This window comes from Phaethon aethereus (assembly GCF_964289735.1).
Source record: "Phaethon aethereus genome assembly, chromosome: 3".
Classification (NCBI taxonomy): domain Eukaryota; kingdom Metazoa; phylum Chordata; class Aves; order Phaethontiformes; family Phaethontidae; genus Phaethon; species Phaethon aethereus.
The window spans coordinates 1,490,724-1,512,702 of NC_138576.1; the positions used below are offsets into that span (position 1 = coordinate 1,490,724).

The 21,979-nt window shown below is 54.8% G+C and overlaps 1 protein-coding gene across 1 annotated transcript in view; it reads right to left on the bottom strand.

Moving 5' to 3' along the window:
- Window positions 1–1,556: 1,556 nt before the first annotated feature.
- Window positions 1,557–21,979, bottom strand: part of EFR3B (EFR3 homolog B) — a gene marked incomplete at its 3' end in the record, with an annotated part of 28,230 nt that continues 7,807 nt past the window's right edge. The window contains exons 3-21 of the mRNA XM_081997403.1: window positions 17,054–17,175; window positions 14,785–14,934; window positions 13,587–13,721; window positions 13,153–13,231; window positions 11,644–11,779; window positions 10,936–11,097; window positions 10,218–10,329; window positions 7,642–7,693; window positions 7,256–7,428; window positions 6,509–6,584; window positions 5,495–5,656; window positions 5,050–5,181; window positions 4,876–4,943; window positions 4,020–4,147; window positions 3,538–3,629; window positions 2,963–3,011; window positions 2,495–2,601; window positions 2,255–2,304; window positions 1,557–1,662 (exon numbers count right to left, since the gene is read on the bottom strand). Of these exons, the coding sequence (XP_081853529.1) occupies window positions 1,557–1,662; window positions 2,255–2,304; window positions 2,495–2,601; window positions 2,963–3,011; window positions 3,538–3,629; window positions 4,020–4,147; window positions 4,876–4,943; window positions 5,050–5,181; window positions 5,495–5,656; window positions 6,509–6,584; window positions 7,256–7,428; window positions 7,642–7,693; window positions 10,218–10,329; window positions 10,936–11,097; window positions 11,644–11,779; window positions 13,153–13,231; window positions 13,587–13,721; window positions 14,785–14,934; window positions 17,054–17,175 (2,091 nt within the window). The remainder of the gene's footprint in view (window positions 1,663–2,254; window positions 2,305–2,494; window positions 2,602–2,962; window positions 3,012–3,537; window positions 3,630–4,019; window positions 4,148–4,875; window positions 4,944–5,049; window positions 5,182–5,494; window positions 5,657–6,508; window positions 6,585–7,255; window positions 7,429–7,641; window positions 7,694–10,217; window positions 10,330–10,935; window positions 11,098–11,643; window positions 11,780–13,152; window positions 13,232–13,586; window positions 13,722–14,784; window positions 14,935–17,053; window positions 17,176–21,979) is intronic.

The window sequence follows — 21,979 nt, forward strand, 5'->3', positions numbered from 1 at the left end:
TTCTGTCTCTTCGTGCAGCAACGACAGAAGCAGCGTGTCCGGCCGGAGGGGAAGGGGCTGCCCGAGCTCACAGGAGAGACCCCCAGGCTACTCAGAGGGTGATGCTGGGGAAGCTGCAGGCAGTGCCCACCCGACTGCGAAGCGCGCCCAAGCTCGCCTGGCGACCAGCCTTAGCGTGCCGACACTTGAAAGGCATTTGGGAGCAAGAGAGACCCTGTGAACGACTGAATAACCCCAAGCGACCTTTCCTCCCCAGCCCTACCATCTTCACCTTGCAGCTTTGCTTTGGCAGGACCCAGAATTTTCCACCACGTGTGTCTAAAGGAAAACTCTCGATAGCCTCATCTCCCCCCAGCCCAAATCCAGTTTTACCCTATTGCACAAGAAGAGGCACAATCCACGGCCCGCCAGGCGCAGGGGCTGCAGGATGGACCCTGTATAACACCTTAGCATAGCTATTTTCTACACCACTGGGCTTTCTTTGGGGTTACAGCTCAGATGATTTAAGATTGGACTTTGTCAAAGCGATTCTGCTAAAAAAAAATATATATATATTCTTTCTTTGAGACAGAAACCCCAAAACTGTGAAAACCCAACCCAAAAATATGAAGAGTAGGTTAATGTGTTAATATTCCCCAGCATGGTGGTTGCTCATGCCTCGTGTCACTGCTACAGGCATCCCACTGCCTGTGGGCTCAGTCGCACCAGCCCCCCGCGAGCAGCCTGCTCACGACCCAGGCGAGAGGCACGGCTTTTGTGAATTATCCCCCAAAAAGTGGGTTTTCCCAAACAAACGGTGTTTTCAAGTGACCTGGAACCAGCCAGGCTGCTGTGTGCCCCCACACCGGGATGGGACGATCGCCACCCTCGTGCTGCAGCGAGCAAGCCCTCCGTCCCGGGCATGGGGGCACCTGAAGCGCCCGGGGGGACTGGCCCACGCGACGATGGGGCTATGGGAAGATGCAGGCTCACAGGCCAGGAGCTGGACGTGGGGACCGTACCCCTTCTAGCAACCCGCCTCAAGCACCAGCTCGGGCAGGCTTTGGTTTTGCGGCTGCCCCAGGCACGCCCGCGCCTCAGACCCCCTCCCGCCTTTTACAGTCTCACACTCTCCAGCTTCAGCCCTGTTCCTTGCCAGGAGCTCAGCACGGCCGACCGACGATGCGGGCAGGGATTCCCCAGGGAACAGGTTTGCTTTATGCTGGGAAGATGTACATGCCCAACATGCTCTGTCTGGAGCCAAGAGCATCTCCTCTCCCCGAAAAATGAAACCAGAGAGGGAGGTCACGGCAAATACCCACCTCCCCGCGCCGCTGTGCCCTGAGCCTCCTGCACCACCAACCGCTGCAAAACGTGGCTGTGGAGGTAGAGGGTCACAAAATAAAAGTACGGGAGACGGGTTTGTGGTGCCAAGGAATCTTGGGGTGGCCTCAGTGTCCATGTCCCCACCCATCCTGCATGAAGACGCGCTCCCCGCAGGGTCAGCAGTCTCTCCCCAGGAGGTCCTTTGGTGCAAGTTGTGCAGTGGTGGCTCTGCCCCACCAGCACGGCTGCCCTCAGTACACGCACAGGTCCGGGAACTTCATCTCGTACACTGGGATAGAGTGGTTTTGGGGCTGGCCATAGGCAGCTGTGATGGTGCCGGAGGGGCTTGGTGGTGGCCTGAAACACAAGAGATGGAGGGAAGTGGTTTACAGAGAGGTTTGGTGAGGAAGCCACAAAAGAGGGCAGATTTAGACTAGATATAGGGAAGAAATTCTTGGCAACGAGGGTGGTGAAGCCCTGGCCCAGGTTGCCCAGAGAGGTGGTGGATGCCCCATCCCTGGAAACAGCCCAGGTCAGGCTGGACGGGGCTCTGGGCAACCTGCTCTGGGTGAAGATGTCCCTGCTCACTGCAGGGGTGGGACTAGATGGCCTCTGACGGCCCCTTCCCACCCAAACCCCGCTGTGATTCTATAAAGCAAAGCCTGGTGCAGAAAATGTGCATTCCTGCACTGTTGCGGGTCTGCCAGATACCACGATAGCAGAGGAGAACTGGGGCAAAAGTTGCTCCCAGCAACGCTTGTCCCCTCTGTCATCGCAAAGGCCTCAATCCCATCACATGAGCCTCCTTGAGGGGGGACGCATGTGGCTCCCATTGCCCCACAGCCAGCACTGGCCTTGTGGTCAGGCACCCCACACTCCAGCAGCAGGTTTTTGGGTGGCTGAACAAACCGCGCTTGGCACAGCGCGCTCAGCTGTCGCCCCAACTCACCGTATGGTGATCTCAAAGATCTGGTTGAGCTTGCTCTGCAGCAGTGTCGCCTGTAACAGACACAGAGGCTGTATCAGTGCGGCTGTACCCTGGGGACCACAGCCGCGCAAATGGGACGAACACCCCAGTCAGCAGAGCAGGGGGAGGGTGGCCCGGCAAGATTCAGAGCCGCATTGTCACCGTCCGCCTCTCCCCAGCAGAGCGACCGCGGGGATTTAGAGTGCCGCAGCCCCGACTCACCCGGGCGCCACAGTGGGCGGCGATCTCCTCAAACGGGGCTTTCTGAAATTTCTCCACCACTTGCCGCCTCCGTTCCCGCTCCTGCTCCTCCACGGCGACACTGTCTACTGAAGCAGAGGGGAAATGGCTCTCAGCTGCTCCTCACCCGCAGAGACCACCCTGCGCCACATCCCCGCCTCCCCAGCAGACTGTGTGGATCTGGGCATCACTAGCAAGCCAAGGAGAGGCTCTCCAGTGTTTGGCTTTGGGACCAGCACCCCCAGGGACACCCGCAGGGCCAGGCAGAGCTGCAAAGCTGCCCGGTCGCCCTGCGACCCGGGTGCAGTGCTGCCATGGCGAGGCACTGGGGAGTCGTCCACCCGTGGCATGCACACACGGATGCAGGGGTGACAGTGCCCAGACGTCACCTGCACACACACCCCATGCCAGCCTCCACCTCCTCCTACCACGGTCGGCTCCCTCACTTACCTATCGCCTTCTTCAGTGTCTCATACGTGATCTCTTCCGCTGGTGCTCGCTAAAGGAAGGGGAAAAGCAGATGAGGCTCAACACGCAGCACAGGACACTGTTCTGGGATCAGTGTCCCGGGCTGTATTGTTGCACCAAAACATAGCCTGTCCTTAAAGATCAGCAATATCCTTCCTAGCAACCTGCACTTTTAAAGTGATTTTCAGGCTGGACTAGCCTGGCCTTACATCTCCCCAAAGGCTCTCATAGCTAAGAAATATGCATACTGGGAAAATAAAGATCTGCCACGCAAACAGCAGTGTGAGACCCTTCCTGCCGCGTGGCCCCCCTCGCAGGCTGGGACCCGTCAGCACCTGGAGGAGAGCGTCAGGGGGAGTTGGGGTTTTTCTGACCCCGCTCGCTGCCAGAGACGCTGGGGCTGAGTTATGGGCCCCTACGCTTGCAGCCAGCGGAGCAATTATGCGTGCAGCCAAATGAAGAATTAGAAAGGGCTTAACCGCATGCTGTCAAGCTGCTAAAAGCATGCGGTGCCGAAGGGATGAGGCAGCCTTTGCAGCTCTGGTGTAACATGGTACCTGCTCTCGCTCAGGACTGTTTCTTGACTCCACCTCAACCTGTAGGGAAATGGTCTCGCCAATGCTCTTCCTCTTGGACAAGCGATCTTCATCTGGAGAGGAAGAGAAAGGGCAGAAGAGCTAATCACAGCCACCCCGGGGGCAGCGGGGTGAGCACAGGCAGCCCCCGGGGAACACGGCCTCACGTCACATCCTCAGGGTAACAGTCCATCTAAGCCATTCACCCAAATTCATCCAAACCAGCAGAACTGAGGAAGGAGCCGAGCCCAGCAGGCTTCATGGCTCCTTCCAGCCAGCCAGCCATACATGTGGCAACCCCAGGAAGTTCCTAATTAACCACTTTGTCCCTCAGTTTCCCCAAGGTTGCACCTCTAACAGAGCAGAAAAACAACAGGCCCACGTGTAGCACAAGAACTTGTGTAGAGCAAGGGACCAGTTTCCTCCCCTCCCAGTTCTCCGGGATGTACCAGGGTGTTGCGTACCAGTCAGCTGGGGGATGTAGGGTGTGCTGAGCCGGTCTGAGTTGTAGCCGCTGCCGCCCAGCACCTCGCTGATCTTGCTCTGCCAGAAGAAGACCTCCGGGCCCAGGCGGTCAAGGCTCTTGCTCAACCTATGGAGATGGAGAAAAAAAAACCCAAGAGATGGCAGCACCTCTCCTGCTAGGGGAACTGTGCCAGCAGGGTTTCCAGCCCCTTTGAGTCAGAAAGGCCCTCATAGCTTCACTTAACTCCAGCACAGCCGGATACAGCACGTTGTTTCTGTGCGCACTGGCACAAAGCCAGAGTCCCAGAAGGGCTCTTGACCCACCACGACGGGTTCGGGTGCACTCAGGAGAACCACCCTGACCTAGGGAATGGCTCTAAAGAGCAGTGGCACTCATTGGGGGCAGTGTCTCTGTAAAGGACCTCACTACCAAATGTGACCAGTGCTAAGGCTGTGCCAGCAGGAACGGGACAGCCCAGCCAGCCTTGGCCTGGGGATGCTCAGCACACAGCGGGCATCCTTGAGTCGGTGGCACGGCAGAGCCGCGCCATCATATACCAGATCCACACCCATCCTGCTGCCGGAGAAGGGATCAGCCTGCAGAGCTGATCCCGGCATTTGGCTGGCTGTGAGCGCAAGCTGTGGTGGTCAGCCCCTTCCCTGCCTGCATGGGATCCTCCTCAGATTCTGAACAGGCTGAAAACCACTGTCCTTCCCACTGTGCCATCCCCAGGTGGGAAAGGAGACAAGCACAGGCAAGTGAAGGACTGATAAACCCATTACGGTCCACGATCTTACGGATGCCAATCCCTCAGGAGCAAGTAGTTGGGAAGAAGGTATTTTCCAGGCTCTTACCTGGGCCTCTCCACAAACACATCTTCAGGGAGCAGATAGGGAGCTTCCTTCTGTCGCATCTGGATGACCTGCAGAAGACAAGCAAGGAGCCAAGCTCAAGCGCCGTGGGTGGCCAGGAGAGTCGATGCTGCTGCAGACAAGGCTGCAGCCCCATCCCCAGAGGCTCCCTCACACCTCATGGATGTGCTGGCAGAAGGTGGGCACGGTGGTGAGCTGGCTGATGAGGTTCAGGTAAGCTGCACCGAGGGCGAAGAGCGCGCAGCGGTTGTATGCTGTCAAGTTATCCTCATTGATCTGGGCAATCTCCTGCAACAGAGACACAGTCCCAGGAGATGAGGATGGACAAGGCCCCAGCATGGTCTCCATCTACCTCGCCTGCCCTCCAAACATCCCAACTTTTGGAGTTTGGGTTTGCAGCATTTCAGAGGCTGGAAAGGTGTCTAGGATCTCTCCCCAGCGTATTGGTCTGATCAGAGCAGGTGAGGCACTTGCATCCCCCTTCCTCAGAGACCCCAACTCCAAAACAACCCCTTTTCCAGAGGCTCCTTCCCATCATATCTCAGCCCATCCACCCCACGCACGGGGCACCAGCAGCGTAACCGGCTCCCCCTCTGCCTACCTGCACTGCCAGCACCAGGCGGATGAGGTCCACCATGACCTCCTCGTTAGCCAGCTCGATGCTGATGAGCATCAGCATGCTGTAGAGAGCCTCGTAGTGAGCCTGCATGTTGCTCTCCTCCTTGCATATCAGGTAGATGTGCCGGTAGAGATGCTGGCCATGCTGTAGGGACACAGAAGGACGTGGTCACCTCCTGATCATCTCCTGTGAGTGACACTGCCATCAATGGAGAGAAAGAAAAGCAGCAGGACCCAGCAAAGGGGCCTCCATCCATGCGGGAGGGAGCAGAGCTCCTCCAGTCACCAAGCAAACAAAGGGAGAGGGAGCTGTGACTATCGGGTGGTGTTTCACCATTCAATGCTGGACCCTGATGGGGAAGAGGTGCCAGCAGGTCCAAGCACAGAGCCCAGGGAAGGCAAACAGCACCCGCAGCACCGAGCCCAGAGAAAGGATGCCTCTGTTGCAGAAGCATTCTAGAAATCACGGCTCAGACCACAGCAGAACAGTAAAGCCCTGAGACACACTTCTTGACAGCAAGGCATGGGACAGAGCAGGGCACATGCTGGTGCAAGGAAACTCAGCTCTGAGAAGGCTTTTGGTTTAGGGCCTGCATTGCTGCTCCCTGGTGTGCGTAAGGTAACAAACTGATCCTCTCTTGGCCTCAAGTTAGCTCCAGAGGGCTTTGCACCACCCTGGAAGTGTTTCAAAGGGGAGAGGAGGGGCGAGATAAAAATAAGTAAGATCAGGTAACTTCAAAAGCCACTTGATAAATAGCTTTTGGGATACCAGCACATCCTGGGGTACTCATTCCCTGGGCCAAATAGCAGATTTAGGAGTCTAGAAAGGCCCATGCGTGAAGCGCTGATGGAGGTTGAATCCCACCAGCTTTTCCCAGGGACACCCCCAAGTTCAGAGGCACCATGGTACTCCAAGACTCAGTGTACTTGGGGAAACAGAGGCACAGTCCTCACACTGGTCTGTGCAAGGACAGCTTGACCCAGATCCTGACACTACCTTCTTCATGAAGACAGTATCTTGGCGCGAGCATTTGTCCACTTTCAGCTTCAGAACCGAGATGTCGCTGATGGTGCTGCAAGGAAAGGCCAAGGGGAAGGGAAAACTCAGACACCGGAGGGAGGAGGCGCGATTCCCGCATGCCTGGAGAGCTGCCGGCTGGGAACGAGCTGTCTGGGAGGAACTGAGCGGGGAAGCTAAAGGTGGCTTTAAAAACCCATCTGAGCAATTCAGATACTCAAGAGTACTGAGCCAAGTCACTACAGGTTTTCAAAGCAGTGGCACTCAGGAACACAAAGGCAAGTTGACAAAGAAGCGTGCAAGCAAAGTGGATTAGCAGGACCACAGCAAAAAGCCATGGAGGTGTTTCCATCTGGGATTACAGACACCTTCTTCCAAGGTAACGCAGCACGGACAACACAGGTGCCCAGCAGGCCTATCTGTGGGGATGCCATGCAATTGATGAACCCACTCGAGAAGGTTATTGCTCCTGCACATCCTCCTGGGACCACTGTCTAACCACGGTTACGTTCAGCAGCGTGATCCCACATACCTCTGGGTACAGCCTCTCAGAGACCCCCCCTCCACCCATCTGGCTCTTAGCAGATCACTGATCTGCAGCATCAAACCACCCCAGAACTGGTACCAGGCTTATTAATAACCCTGCCAGCGCTCTCAGTCCAGCAGATCTCCCTCCCAAGCCTGCCCCGCAGGGTCTGCAGGTCCCTGCAACCCCCCGGGACATACCTGATGGTGGAGAACTTTTGCCGGTTCCCGTGGCGATCGATGAAGCTGATGAGAATCTCCAGGACAAAGAGGCGGATCTCTGCATCCTCCATGAGGGCTGCGGAGAGCAGCCTGTCCAGGAAGGCACTGGGAAGTGCTGTGAGCATGTTACTGCACTGGAAGCCCATAGAGACCTGCAAGTATCAAAGAAAAAAGGAGGCAACATGACAGTGTCACTTGAGGGGGGTTAAAACACACCAAGAAAGAGGGGATGCAAGCAACAAAGACTAAGTACAGCTTGAGTTCTTCCTAACCCACCCCAAAGGAGAGGGTCCCCAAGCTCAGCTCCCCTGTGCCAGCAGCCAGGGACCTCACGTGTCTCATGGGGGATGGTGACATGTTCATACCTGCAGGAGGGACTTCAGAAGCATTATCTGTGTCAGTCGATTCCGGTTCTCCCTGTCATGGAGAGAAGAAACAAATGGTAAAAATCCAAGTGAGAACAAAACAACCCTCCTTCCATATCCAAAGGATGGAAAAGTCTCAGAAAGGGCAGGACCAGTTTCCCAAGAATCACCACCACAAACAGTTGTGCTGTAAAGGTCTCTTTTAACAGATTTAACAGCCAGCAAAAAAGCTGCTAAAGGAACGATGAATATCAAAGTATACATCCTGCCATAGGCACCAGAAACAGGGCAGCACTCGCATCTCCAGGCAGGCACAAGCTGAGCTCCGGACAATGAACCACCCTCTGGACGTGCCCATCCCACAGCAGCTCTCGAGGGACACCAGGCACCAGCTCTGAACGGGCTCTTCACTTTTAACCAGCTGAACACTGGCAAGATGAAGTCCAAGCTCTCCTGTCCGTGAAGGCACCCCTGCTCCTCACTTCCATCTTGCTTCTTGCAAAGCCACCATGAATCACGCTTCCACCTCAGCTACGTGAGGCATTTTTTTACGCAAAAAAGAGGAAATCTTGAATTCTCTACTGTCTGAACTCAGTTTTTCCTAGCCCTGTACTGGAAGGGGGACACAAGGATTTCCAGGCTGTCCCATCACCCATGACACGCTGCCTGTGCTGCCTACGTCTGCCCAGGGACTGAGCTACACCGCAAATGACAGCATCCCTGGAAGACAAACTGCAGGCTGCAGCTCCCCTGCAAACTCCTGGTTCACCTACACACCCAGAGCAAGCACCATCCTTCACACAGCATCCGATGCGATTAAAAAACTCTCCCGGAGGAAGCTCGTGAGCTCGTCTCTTTCCAAGACAGCTCTGGATGCAAAATGAGAGGAGGCACCTGGAAGAAGCCTGTTTTACATGACTGAGCAAGAGCTTGGACCAATTTGCACAGGAAAAAATGATCTAAAGAGCTGTACAGATCTAAGGAAGGAGATAAAGGAGCAGTGACAAACAGCCTGGCACAGCCAGCCTAGCACCAAGAAGCAACCGCCATCCTGAGGCTATGAGCCCGATTCTGCTCCTGCAGCAAGGAAAGCTGCCTTGGCTGAACGGCACCCAGCACCCAGTGTGTCTCTCACTGCGTGAACAGGGCTTGAATGCGGGTATTGGGAATTACCCCCATGTAAGCGAGGAGCAGAGCCTGTCTCCTATCAGCCGGCAAAGTCTCTCTCCTGTCAGAGACAAGTGGGAAGAGCCTGACCGTACTTTGAAGATAAATATAGCATGAAAATCTGTTTGCTCCTTACCTACATTTTTCAGCACTGATACCCTCGCTCCAAATAGCTCTCATGGTCTCTTCCCACACTTCTCAAGCAATTATGTTGTTTGGGTGTTTTCCTTTCCTTCTCTTCCTCCACTGCCGAGTATAAATACCACCTCCTGCTCAGTGTTAATCGGAGGCAGCTCAGAGGGGCCACGTGCCAGCGGTGGGAGGCAGCGATGAGCAGCCAGTCTCATGAAGCCATACATGAGCTTCTTGTTTTGGCCGCACCTTGAATCCTGTGTTCAGTGTTGGGCCCCTCACGACAAGAAGGACATTGAGGTGCTGGAGTGTGTCCAGAGAAGGACAACGGAGCTGGGGAAGGGTCTGGAGCACAAGTCTGATGAGGAGCGGCTGAGGGAACTGGGGGTGTTTAGTCTGGAGAGGAGGAGGCTGAGAGGAGCCCTCATCGCTCTCTACAGCTGCCTGAAAGGAGGTTGTGGTGAGGTGGGGTTGGTCTCTTCTCCCAAGTAACCAGTGGTATGACAAGAGGAAATGGTCTCAAGTTGCACCAGGGGAGGTTTAGATTGGATATTAGGAAAAACATCTTCACCCAAAGGGTTGTCAAGCACTGCAACAGGCTGCTCAGGGACGTGGTGGAGTCACCATCCCTGGAGGGATTTAAAAGCCGTGTAGATGTGGTGCTCAGGGACATGGTTCAGTGGTGGGCTTGGCAGTGCTGGGTTAACGGTTGGCCTTGATGATCTTAAAGGTCTTTTCCAACCTAAATGATTCTATGATTCTCAAAAGCCACAGGCAGCCCTCACTCACCAGCAGCCACCTCGCTGCCCTGAGACATCTGAAGTCACTCGCATTAATATTTTTAGTTCCTGGCTAGTTTTGGATGACACCCCAGGACCGAGCTCCTGACTGCTGAATCTCTCAGCAGGTACCGGAAGAAATGCAGCCTTCATCTGCAGCACCACTGCTTGTAAACACCTTTCCCCCTTGATGCTCCAGTGTTTCAATGGGACCTTGTCATCACATTTGCAGCAGACAGCAAAGCATTTTAAACAAGGATTGCATGTTGCTCAGCTTCCTTTCCTCTTTGGCAGAAGCTCTCGACACTAAGCCTTTCCGATAATGTGCCCATGTCCAGCTCTGTCCTCAAAAACCACCTGAAGGTGGGAATGGTTTCAGGAGCTCCCCAGCACTTACATCTCTGTGTTCAAAGCCCTTATACCCTGCCCGGACAGGACAGTGGCAGGGAGAGCAGGGCAGGGGGGAGAACGAGGAGGGAGGAAGGCATCCATTCTTACCCAGCTTTGCCAGCCTCAATGGACGGCTGTGAGGAGGGTAACGGCACCTTGTTCATGATGAAGACCATCACCTCAGACTGCTGGTAGGTGGGCAGCGTGCTGGCGAAGGACCCTGCGGGGACAAGAGCGAGCTGGCAGCATGCGAGGTGCAGCCCACCACCCCCAAAGCACCCTGTGCCATGGGGTCTCCCCACCTGCCCCACTCCAAGCCAGCTGCCGGACTCCCATAGCCATAGACCCCCAAGCTCGCCTGGATGCGGTACCCACAGGCAGCTTTACCTTCAGGGTGGTTCAAGACCCATCAGGTCTTGATGGGTCTTGCCACAGATGCGGCAGCCCCAGGCCCAGGCAGGGTGAGGCTGACAGTTGCCAATCCCGGTCTCTACCCCTTCATTTTCTGGGGCTAGTGCATGCCCACGCCCAGCAGCTGCAGCAGGCTGGTGCCTGCCCTCTCTCCCCCTTCCTCAGGGTCTCCTACCCAGGGAGAAACAGGACTCTGCCCGTGCACAGCAGCTCTGCTGGGGATGGCTGGGGTTGCAATGCCACCTGCTGATAACCCACCGCTATAAATCTCATTTCCCACCACTGCTTTTAGGGTGAGGGTGACTTTGTTTCACTCTGGATAATCCTGCAGATGCAAAAAGGGAGAAACCCACCGCACAGGGGGCCACCCACCAGCACCGCCCGCACCTGCGCCGGGCACCGCAGGACACCCCACCTATGGTTTTAATGACGGCCTCCTGGAACATCCTCTCCTCGTGCTCCTTGATGATCTTGGTGCTGACACCAGCGGCACAGTCGTAGCTCCCCGTCAGCGCGTAGTCAATGCTGAGCCGCAGCTGCCTCAGCAGGGTGTTAAACACCTCCAGCACCGTGGGGCCTGGGGTGGCGAGAGGGGAGAGACGGTGGAGCATCGCCAGAGGAGAGCAGCAATTTTCCCCATGGAGATGGAGGCTGTAGTTTCCCCCAGGACAGCGTGGTTTACGCACTCCATTACCCCATAAACATATTAAAAATCAGTTTGGCCAGAACCACAGTTCCCACACCAGCTTCCCCAGTCAAGACGGGAGAGAAATGTCCTTCCAGGAGCAACATCAGCTCAGCATATTCACAGTAAGGTCCAGAAAAGGAGCCCTGAAAATCCCTTTGCCCACTGCCAGAAAGGCAAGGGCCAACACAGCATTCAACCTTCCAGATTTAGGCGGCTGCACGTGGGCATTGCAGCCACTGAACGTGAGCGTTGCACTCAGGAGCTCTGAAACAGCCTCCAACTGATCCCCAGCACCCCTGGATGCTCCAGACTGGATTCCCCCATCACCAGCTCACACCTGGGTGCACACCAGAGCCCAGCCCAAACCTCTGGGACCTCTCCCACTGCAACAAAAAGGTGAAGAGATGGATGGAGATGATAAATTCATCCACTTACCAACAGATCCAGAGGCTGCAATCACCGCTGCCTCCGAGAGGACCTCCACGATGCCCGCGCGCACGGTGGCCGCACTCTTGCTATTGGCATCCAGGTGCCCCAGGAGCTGCTGGATCACGAGATGCGAGTGCTGCGGCTGGAAAGAGAGCATGAATGTCAGCATGGGTGCTGCATGCACGAGGTGACAGCCCGTTTCTGTAACCCACGTGGCTACCAGGGACGAATCATGCACAGGCACCCAGCTGCACCGAGTCTCTGCCTGGCTCTTTCCAAGACAGTTCTGGATGCAAAATGAGAGGAGGCACCTGGAAGAAGCCTGCTTTACATGACTGAGCAAGAGCTTGGACCAATTCGCACAGGAAAAAACAATCTAAAGAGCTGTACAGATCTAAGGAAATTGTGACAATTAATCCTGGGGATTTCAGGGGGAAGGGATTTGATTTTTGCCAGGGTTTCCCAAACACATCTATACTTCAAAAGGGTCCTGCTGAGTTATTGTGACCTTACTCCTCCAATATGCATTAACAGGATTTTATAAAATTTAGTAGTGCTGTAAAGGGGTTTAGGAAGTTTACAGGATTAAAAACAAGAAACGAGAGCAGGCGGTGGTGATCTGCTTTTCACTGTAAGAGTTCTCCAAGCAGAGCCGTGGCTTGGTCACATCCAAAAGCAAAGCAAACTCCCAAGGGGAGTGAAGTGGGGCCGCAGGTCTGAGACAGCCCCAGCAGAGTGGGAACAGGGAGGGAAGGCAGTACTGTGCCCGACAGCATGCAAGGGACCACACAAAGAGTTTCATTGAGATTTACATGGAAAAAGAAAGGATGGACCTTTTCCCATCACTTGGGGGTTTATCTAAACTGCATTTCCATGGCCCCAGTGAGAAGGGAAGAGCCTGGCAGGGTCTGTCTCTGACCACCCCCAGGTCTAAGGACATGGATGCTGGGCTGCAGGCACTGTGGCGATGCCTGGTTTGCCCAGGGCACGTTTCACCCCAGACAGCCCCTCTCCTTTTCTGTAGGGAAGAGGAGTTTGGGTTGATTTACATGGCAGCGATCTGGAAAGAGGCAGCTTTCCATTGGAGCACAGCTGCTTCCCTTGGAGCGTTTCACAGCACGCCGTTAACCCGTCTGATTCAGCAGGGCTTCACTTTCCGCTGAGAGGGAGGGAATCGCCACCGGGACTGAGACACAAGCTCCATGAGCAGCATCCTAAAACACGCAGGGCTGGCACACAGCCCGGCTGACTAACGCCTACCAGCCATTTCCCCGCATACCTGCGGGGCCCCCAGCCCACGCTGCCGTACACCCGGACCGTGCCTGTTTCCAGCTTGCTTTGGAGCACGCTTGGAAGCCGAGCTCATTGCGAGCGCTCGGACTCGGCACCGCCGGGATGCGACAATGTGGCGGCGGCTCTGATTCAGCCCGGCTGTGGGGGTGGATGGGGGTGCTCCCAGGCATGCATGTGTGTCCCCGGCCGGTGCTGCCAGCCGGAGTCCCACCAGCTCCCCACCTGGATCGAGTACATGATGATCCTGAAGCAGCAGGTGGCAAAGATCTTGGGCTCCCAGAGTGAGTGGTTATCCAAGTGGCTGGGGAAGACATGGAAACGGAGGAGAAAGTAACTGTCGGTCCCCCAAACCCTGCAGGGGTGCAAAGCAGCACCAGGGACAGCCAGAAGCAGCAGGGAGAAAACACTGCAGGCGAGGGCAGGGACACAAACTCCTCTCCAAGGCTGACTTTGCTCAGCGACAGCTCTCTATGCCATGCCATCTTCCTCATTGCATCCAAAAATGAGAACTCGGCCTGAAACCCAGTCCCCATTTCCAGTACCAATGCTGAGGGGAGCCGTAGGAGCCCATGCCTTTGCCCCATCTCTGGCCCACACTGGCTGTTTCCCCATGCCTCAGTTTCCCTTGTGCCAAAAAAGAGGGATGCACGACTTACATGAGGACAGGTTTGATGGCGTTCTTGATGTTGCCGTACGCCGCTCGGCCCAGCAGCTCCCGCAGACACCTCTCCGCCAGCTCCGTAGGACTCTCCTTCTCCTTCTCGGTGGCTTGCAGCGGGGAGGGGGAGCGGCTGCAAAAGCAGAGGAGGGCGGTGAGAGCGGCGCTGAGTATGTGGCAGCAGTGGGGGAGAAGAGGCACAAAACCCGGCCAGGGAGGGTTGGAGCAAAATGATGGTGGCATCTGCCCATGCCCCGTTCTGCAGAGGGCCGTGGGCTACCCCTCGCACAGACCCCAGCCACCCCGTAGCAGGCAAATGTCACCCTGCCAGGCAGACGGGGCAGCTCCATTCCAGAAGGGCCCAATGATAAAGTGCTGCTGGATTTGAGCCACATCAGAAAGCAGCACGGGTGCACGGGTCACAGAGGAGGGGGACATGCCACGATCACCCTAAACATGCACAGCCCAGAGGAGATCCATCCCCTTTTTCCACAGTCAGGCTTGTTTGGCATCACACAAACACCATGGATTCTTTTTTCCACCTTGATGCTGCAGTTTACAAGAAAAAAGGGAAAGGCATCTGGCCAGAAGCCAACTTCCCAGGGCTGATACATCTCTCTTAACCTTCAAAAGGAAAATCCCAGGAGGAATTCATACCTGCTTCTCTGCTCTGCACTTCTCAGCTAAGCAAATCCCTTTCAAACACCCAGCTGGTGGCAAGCACGCAGCCAGCGGGAGGTTATGCCAGAAGAATGGAGGGACAGCAAGCAAAGCCACATTTCAGTTCCTGAGATTCCTGTTGCCTGGCTTTAAAATAACTGCTTTGGTAGCATTTAAGCAAGAATCCCTCCCAGAGGTCAGCACACTGAACGGGCAGCTCAGAGTCTTTGCAAACAGCATGCCTTAACTGCAGGGAGAGCACAGAGAGCTCTTTCCTCCACGGGAGCCACGATGCCCTGCAGTGGCCAAGATAGCAATAACCTTCACGGCACCAGGTGACAAGCAGAGCTCCTGCCACGTGCGGCATCCTTCAGTGAGGTACTCGCAGGGTTTCCCCTCTGGCCACTCACCGCACTTTTCACGAGCTGCAGACACAGCTTGCAATGCCTCTGCCCTGCAAAACCTTGGCAAAAGCAGCTCCAGGGCCCCAAAGAGGCTGGCAGAGCAGGTGGGTCATGGCAGCAGCAAGCACTCACCTTTCAGCCTCCTCCACGTGCTGTAAGTTGAAGAGCAGCGAGGGCACGATTTTGTCCATGTGCTGTGGGTCCCAGATGTTGGCTTGGAGTTCGTCGTTCACCGTCTTCCTCACCACCCCTTGCAGGCCTTTAATGCCAGACATCCGGATCCTGGGGAACAAATTGACACCAAAACCCTACATATCTGTATAGCCTATGTTATTTTACACGTGTATACACATATACACATGGGTGAAACTGCAAGAAATTGGAGAGAAGACACTGATTTCTGTGCTGCTGGAGGGGTTCGTGCAGGCGATGCTCCACTTCCCAGCTCCAGGCCTGGGGCACCCCAGGGCAATCCTCCTGCCTCGCATTCCCGAGAGACATGGCTTCCCGTAGCCCAACAGACGTGAGCAGGAAAGGCTCTGAAGCAGCTAAAATCATCCTGGCAGCAGCAGCCGGCTCCCATCCACTGTCTTTCCCAAGCAGCCCCCAGGCAAGCAGCAGCCACCCACCTCCATGGCACATGCTACCCAATATGGAGAGGCGGCACTGGTGAGCCTGGCCTCTCTGCAGGATTGTTTTTGGGCCCGGGAGGTCTCCATTCTCTGGCTGTGGTATGCATGGAGGGTTTTCCCATTTCCCCCACTCCCAGCAACTGTAGAGTTGAGCTGCACCCACAGGGATGCTGGATGGTAGGGAAACGTAGGTGGTTTTTGACATCTGTGTCCTTTCTGGGTTCAAAGATCCTTACTCTGCTCTAGTCAATAAAGTCATCAATAAAAATCCCACCACACAGCAGGGTTCCCAGGTCTGAAACCAGCCCCTGAACACCCACTGCTAATGTCTGAGAAAGATAGCACGTGCTTATCTGCAGAAATAAATACATTAAATAACCTGCTCTGAGGGCTCCATAACACATTTTGCACATCTAATCAAGGCAATAATCTGACTGAGACACAATTCTTGAGGAAGGAGCTTTGAGCAGGACCAAGGGCCCAGGAAAGCAATGCGCTCCGTTTTAATTACAGGAGCTGCAGAATCTCTCCCTTCCAGTCTCCAATGCAATTTAGCCAGCGTCACCAGTGCCCTGAAGGTCAAGTGGAAATAATGAGCCTTCTGCATTATTTCCTTATTAAGGAAGAAAAACCCCAAACCTGAGCCTGTAGCATTAAAAGGAGGCAAGCCCGGGCCTCGGAGACAAGCCTCTGTGAGGAGTGGCAATCCTCATGGGATCACCCCTCTGCAAGGGAGCTGGTCCCTGGTACAGCAGCTCCGGGAACGGCACCAACACGATGTGCCAAAATGCTGGCTGACATCTGGGCTTTCCTTAAAACTTGTCTCCTGCCCAGAGCTTCCTGGTGAGAGCCACAAGTGCTATGCCATCCGTGCCTCGCAGGGCCATTTCAAGTGCCGGGTCTTTTTAAATACACCACTGACAGGCCTGGACTTGGCAGCGGTAAACAACATTAATCTGTCTGCTTTAGTTGTAATTAATCCCCCCAGGGTACATTTCTCATCACAGCAAAGCAAGTCAGTCCTCGATGCTGTCTAGAGAAATGTCACCGCCTTTAAACGTGAAAAACAACAGACCACATGGCTGCAGCAGGCAGTTTTTGAGTGAACATTCATTTTGCTAAGAGTGCGGGAGTCTTCCCATCATCATCATTATCCTTCCTTTTGGGGCCAGGATAACTTCCTTACCTCCTGCTCTGAGCTCCAGCTGTCTGCAGGCTGTGGCCCTGGACAATAAATGTTTAAAGATGCACTGAGGCAGCCGTGCGATGAGCAGACTGCAGGTGTTACCCGCTCACATTTTGCCCAAAGATAAAAAGTTGGAAGCCCAAGGGCACGTTTGTCCCTTGTGTTGGCATTAGCAGTGGTCAGAGCAAGCACAGCTGCCCTGTTCTCAGCCCAGCAAATGCAAATCAACTTCTCTCACACCCATGTAATACTGCACATGATATCCAGCCTCCGTTGCTGTGGGGGATATGTGCTGCACTGTGTTTTCTGGGCTCCTCTTTCATCCTCCCATGCAGTCAACAGGGTTTAATGCTTGGAAAATAAGGGAGGGTAAAGAACAGCAGCCTGAGTGCACCCAGCTCTGGGGAATCACTGTGCATCTCCATCACAGCACACAGCAGTCAATCTGTGTGGCTTGCATCCAACCTGTCCCCAAAAGCAGGCACTTGTCCAGGAAAGGCAGGGGCTGGGGGCACAGGGAAGCCCACCCAGGATGCGGTCACAGAGCAGGCAGAGCCAGGGACACGCCACTCATGGCACTCACTTTGTCCGGACGTCCAGGTCGTCGTGGCTGGAGTGGCACATCTCACTGAAGCGGGAGACAAAGAAGTCATAGCTGCGGTGATAAGACGGAGTGTCCTCTTCGATGTTGGCAAACTTCACGAACTGGGAGAGAAGAAAGAGGGAGTCAGCCCAGAAGGCACGACAACAAAAATATTCTTAAAATTCCTACCCAAACCAGCAAGCATTTGTGGGCTTCAGCAGTGTGACACAGGGCTTTTCACTACAGCAGCTTGGCGTGCGCTCGGGATGACAACTCAGGCTGCCCAGCTGCACCCAGGACATGGGATCCCCACGTGGGAATGTACCATCATACTGTCCCATCGAGCTCCATCAGCACCCAGGCCCCGCTGTGGGTGCTGCAAACCTCACCACAAGTCCCAATGGTCCCTGTAAAGGGCATTTGGGGGTGCAACAACGCTCTGAGTTAGGGATCCCTAATATGCAGCACATGCTAGTAACAGGAGATAAATTTGCCCGCAGCTTCTTTCCATCCTCCCAGGTGGCACAAAACCTGACCAACATTTCCCAAATGCTGCTGCAGGGCGGGGAAAACAGCCTTGGAAATGCCAGTGGAAAAACCAACTGCAAGCAGGTTCTTAACCACATCCCAGATCTCGCCCGCAGCACCCAGTGGCACAAGGTCCCATTGCTCCCTTCCAGCATGGCCACGCCAACAAGGCGCGGGGCTTACCAGAAATGCCAGCTGACCAGCAGATCTGGCTTTTAAGCTTTCAGGGAGAGAATTAAGAAAGAAGAAAGGATAAACATCTTTTCAAGCTTTCTTCTGAATTCCGAAACTTATTCATAAAAAGATGAGAACAAATGGTCAGGCAGGAAGGGGGAACCTCCACTCATTCAATCATGCTGACAGGGACGGCTTTAAAAAAGGAAAAAGTAAATAAAACCTCAATAGCACATGAGCTGCCACAAAATTCAAGACATCAGGTCCTGGCTGGAACATATAGAGCATCCAGCCTGTACCCATCCTACAGCACCTGGCGTTGTGAACAGATGAGGTTTATCCTTGGCCTGGGACAAGCATCGTGCCACCAAGTCCCCGTGCTTTATCCTCCTACTCGGAGCAAGGGTGAAAGCAGCTGCTTGCCACAATTTTAGGTAGAGAAGTCTGCTGGCTGTTTTTGTGCTCCCGTGCTGCATCTGCTTCAGCACGCTGGGAAAGCTGAGGACATTTGCAAGGGCATGCGATGAAGGGAGAGGATGCTCCCTGTCCAAGCAATCCCCCAAACCACCTCAGCTATTAACTGCTACCCAGCAGCACTGGGAGAGCAACGATGCCCATGCACTCAGCCTTGGAAGCTCTCGTTAGAAATATTCTCTTCCAGGCTCGAAAAATCATCCAAGAGACACAAAGGAGCCCTTGAGAAAGATCCCAGCCCTGACCCAACAGCAGAGGCAGAGGATTCAGCTGCACACCCCTACCGCTCCTCCGAGTGAGACATCTCTGTGTTCAGGGGGCACGGTGGCTTTGGGTTAATGGTTGGCCTTGATAATCTTGAAGGTCCTTTCCAACCTAGTGATTCTGTGTGATTCTGTGATCTCCTGCTACGGGCACCCGCTCACACCGTGTGCAAGTTGTGCTTCTGCCAGACACAGACGCTGCACCGCGGTGCGGTGCCAATGCCGGTGCAGCCCCATTGCTTACGACAGTGTGGCATGAAGCTCTGCGGTGGCACCGAGCTATCCCATGTCACTCGGGCAAGCTGTCCTGAGCCAGGACTGTTGGGTTCCTCTTCCAGCTGGGAAGATCTAACCTACTTCCAAGGGGTTACCTGTCCACTCAACATTTCTTAGGGTGCTCAGCACCCTCTGGAGATGCCATGCTGCATGGGAGCTCCCTCGTTACCCCAACTCTATCAGCAGGCTTTTCTCACTTTTTGCTTTCTGCATTTGCTGGCATCCAGCAGAGCAGCAGGCAAATAGCCTACCAGTGCCCCTCCACGCTGGCAAAGCCAGCCCGGTCATCCCAGAGCATCGCACAGAAATGTGATTTTATGCTGATTAGCATGCACCCGCTGCGCCGGGCTATTAATAACGTCAGTTGCAAAAGCTGGCTCTGCGCAAGCGAAGGAGCCGGCTCAGCCCCGCCAGGAACAGTTCCCAGAGTGCAGGGACCAGCTCCAACTGATAAACTCCTCTTACTCACCAGAAAAAATGCAGGGCTGTTATGTAAGAAACCTCTGCATCAGGCAGCACACAAAGTGGGGTTTTTTAAGCTCATGGCAATTCCACGTGCAACCGGAGGTGAGGGCAGGACGGAGAGCGAAGAACAGCAATGGGGGCTCCCCAGGGCAGCTCTGGGAGAGCTGTCCCAAGCATCCTGTGGCTACGAAGCATCGTGAAATAAAGGAAAGAAACGGCTTGTCTGCAGCCAGTATCTGCAGGTATCAAACCCACAGCCACGCAGAGGATGGCAGCTCGTTTCATGCCATCAAGCAACTAGGCAGGACCACCTCATCAGCACTCCTTAGTCTGAAGCTGTCAAAGCCCCAGGGGTTGCCAGCCCACCCACCCACACCAGCAGTGCCCGTGGTTCAGCTGCCTGCTCCCAAGGGCAGCTTCCCGGGCCAGCTGTCAGGCACAGCGAGTCCTGCCCACTTCTGTCCTCAGGGAACAGACGTCCCTGCATGGTGCCACTGTGCCTGGTAACACCACTGGATGCAGCATGGTGTTCACATCTGCCAACAGCTGGAGGCAGCTGCCCCCTCTGCATCCATTTTCAGCCTGCAGCCCCTGGCAGGGCCAGAACTTGTAAAAAGCAGCTAAGAACAGAATAAAATCAGCCTCGAAGCCTCCTTGCTCTGTCAACGGGGCAGTTTTAGGACTCTGCCACTTGCTCATAGACTATTGCATTTTTCCAAGACTTGACTGCCCCTACAAGGGTGCTGTACCATGCAGCAATTACGGGAGATGCCCACCCTGGTCCCACTGCCCAGTGATAAAAGCAGCACCAGAACACACGGAAATGACCCAGTGAGAGCTGGTCCAGCAAGAAAGAAGCATCAAATCTTCAGGGAAAGAGACTTATTTTCACTAACGGGCACCACATCCCAGCTGAAAAGCTGCTCTGCAGCTTCACATTATATTTCCGCTGAGAAAACAATTTAAAACATTGAAATGCAACACTATTTCTGCCGTGGTTTGAAGGGGTGCCGGGCTGGGGAAGCTTGGGGCTTCCGTGCTTGAAGCCAACAAACTCCAACTGAAACATAGCTAGGACGAGTAGGGAGCAAGCGCAGGGGGACTGCGAGGAGCGTGGATGCCTTAGAGAAGCAAAACAACGGCTGGGAAGGGATAACGCTGCCACCTATAAATACATCAGACATAAATACATCAGAAGAGGAAGATTAAGGCGGGGGAAGAGCTGTTTAAATGAAAGATCAATGTTGGTTCGAGGAAAAATAAAATGGGAATGACATCGAGCTGGAAATTAGAAGGTTCCTACCCAAAGCGGGGAGGTTGCCCAGCAGCCTCCTAACAAGGATGAGAAACCAAAGAGGATTTAAGCTACAGCTCCATATGTTCACTCCGGGGATTACAGGATGGGGTTTACAGCGATCACAGGACGCTGGATTTTCGCTGCCGCCTCCAGCGCTGCGGCCATGGAGCCCGGTGGGCTGGTCCCTGGGATCAGCCTCTCAGCAGCGCGACACCTTGGCTCTGCGTGAGGAGGGAGACGTGTTTCAGGCAAGATCTCACGCCGCGGAGAATGACTCACTTGGAGCAGGTTTCTATAAACAACCTCCTCCTGCCTTTGCCATCAGCTCCTTTATTGTGAAGATTGCTTGAGACAGCACCCTCTAATTAAGCACGAGCCTGAGGCACATTCCTCATTAGCAGATATAGGAAGAAGGGTCTCATTATCATTACTCACTTTTCTATAAAAGCCCACAAGTTTTCTGTTCTATTTGCCCTCTGAATGCTGCTATGCTTGAGAAGGAAAAAAAAAACCCCATCACTAAAGCATCATTCCTGATCTGGACTCCTCATTAAAACACGCACTACTGATTCCTGACCGCAGCGACAGCAGCACTAAGGGAACATCTATCCGTGGCCCAGGACCACCTCTCCTCTCCACGGGTGCCTGAACACAGGAGGTTTGCTCTGCACGGGCAGGAAACATGAGGCTGGGCTCCGTCTTGCCTTGTCCCAATGCCTCCCACTCAAGGATGTCTGTGTTGGGGCCGGTTCGCTGAAGCCTCTGCCGTGGCCCCTGCGGTGAGGGCTGTCCCCTCCCCGGCTCCATGCCGGTAGCTCCCATTGAGGTGCAGCCCCATGCCATGTGCCGGTGGCCCCTCCGATGCAGGGCTCTGCTGGGGCACCAAGGACCTGAGGAGTGTCCAAAGAGCGGCCACAGATAGCGAGACACTGGCTGAGTTGAGCTTTAAACCCTACCTCCACCCCAGGATGCTCTGGGCCCTGGGACAACCCCTGCATTTCCCAAACAGCTCAGGGGCTGGGCAAGGGGATATTGCATGCGTTTGCAGGCAGGGCTGAGCTGCAACACAGGGTGTTTTAGCAAGAGACCCAGCTGCTTGCCACTGGGCTATACAGCTTGCTCCAGCACACCCCTCAAGAGGTTTGGACAGCGAGTGGGACCTCTCTGGTCTCCCATGGAGCCTGGGACACCCTTGGGCAGAAGGATGTGCATGCTACTCGGAGACCCTGCTCCCATTGCAAGGGGCTTTCCTAGGCAGCCCCTGCAGCATGCCCAGAGCTTACAGCAGCATCACTGCACCGAAAAGCCACAGTAAACTGCTGCCAGCAGCAGTTTCAGCCGAGGGATCAATCCTCCCACTCCTCCAAGAGCTGTGGATTAATAGGTTTGCAGATGGGCAGCTCACATCGCTTTCAGCTGGGAGCAATTAGCTGCGAGGGAGGTCGGGGT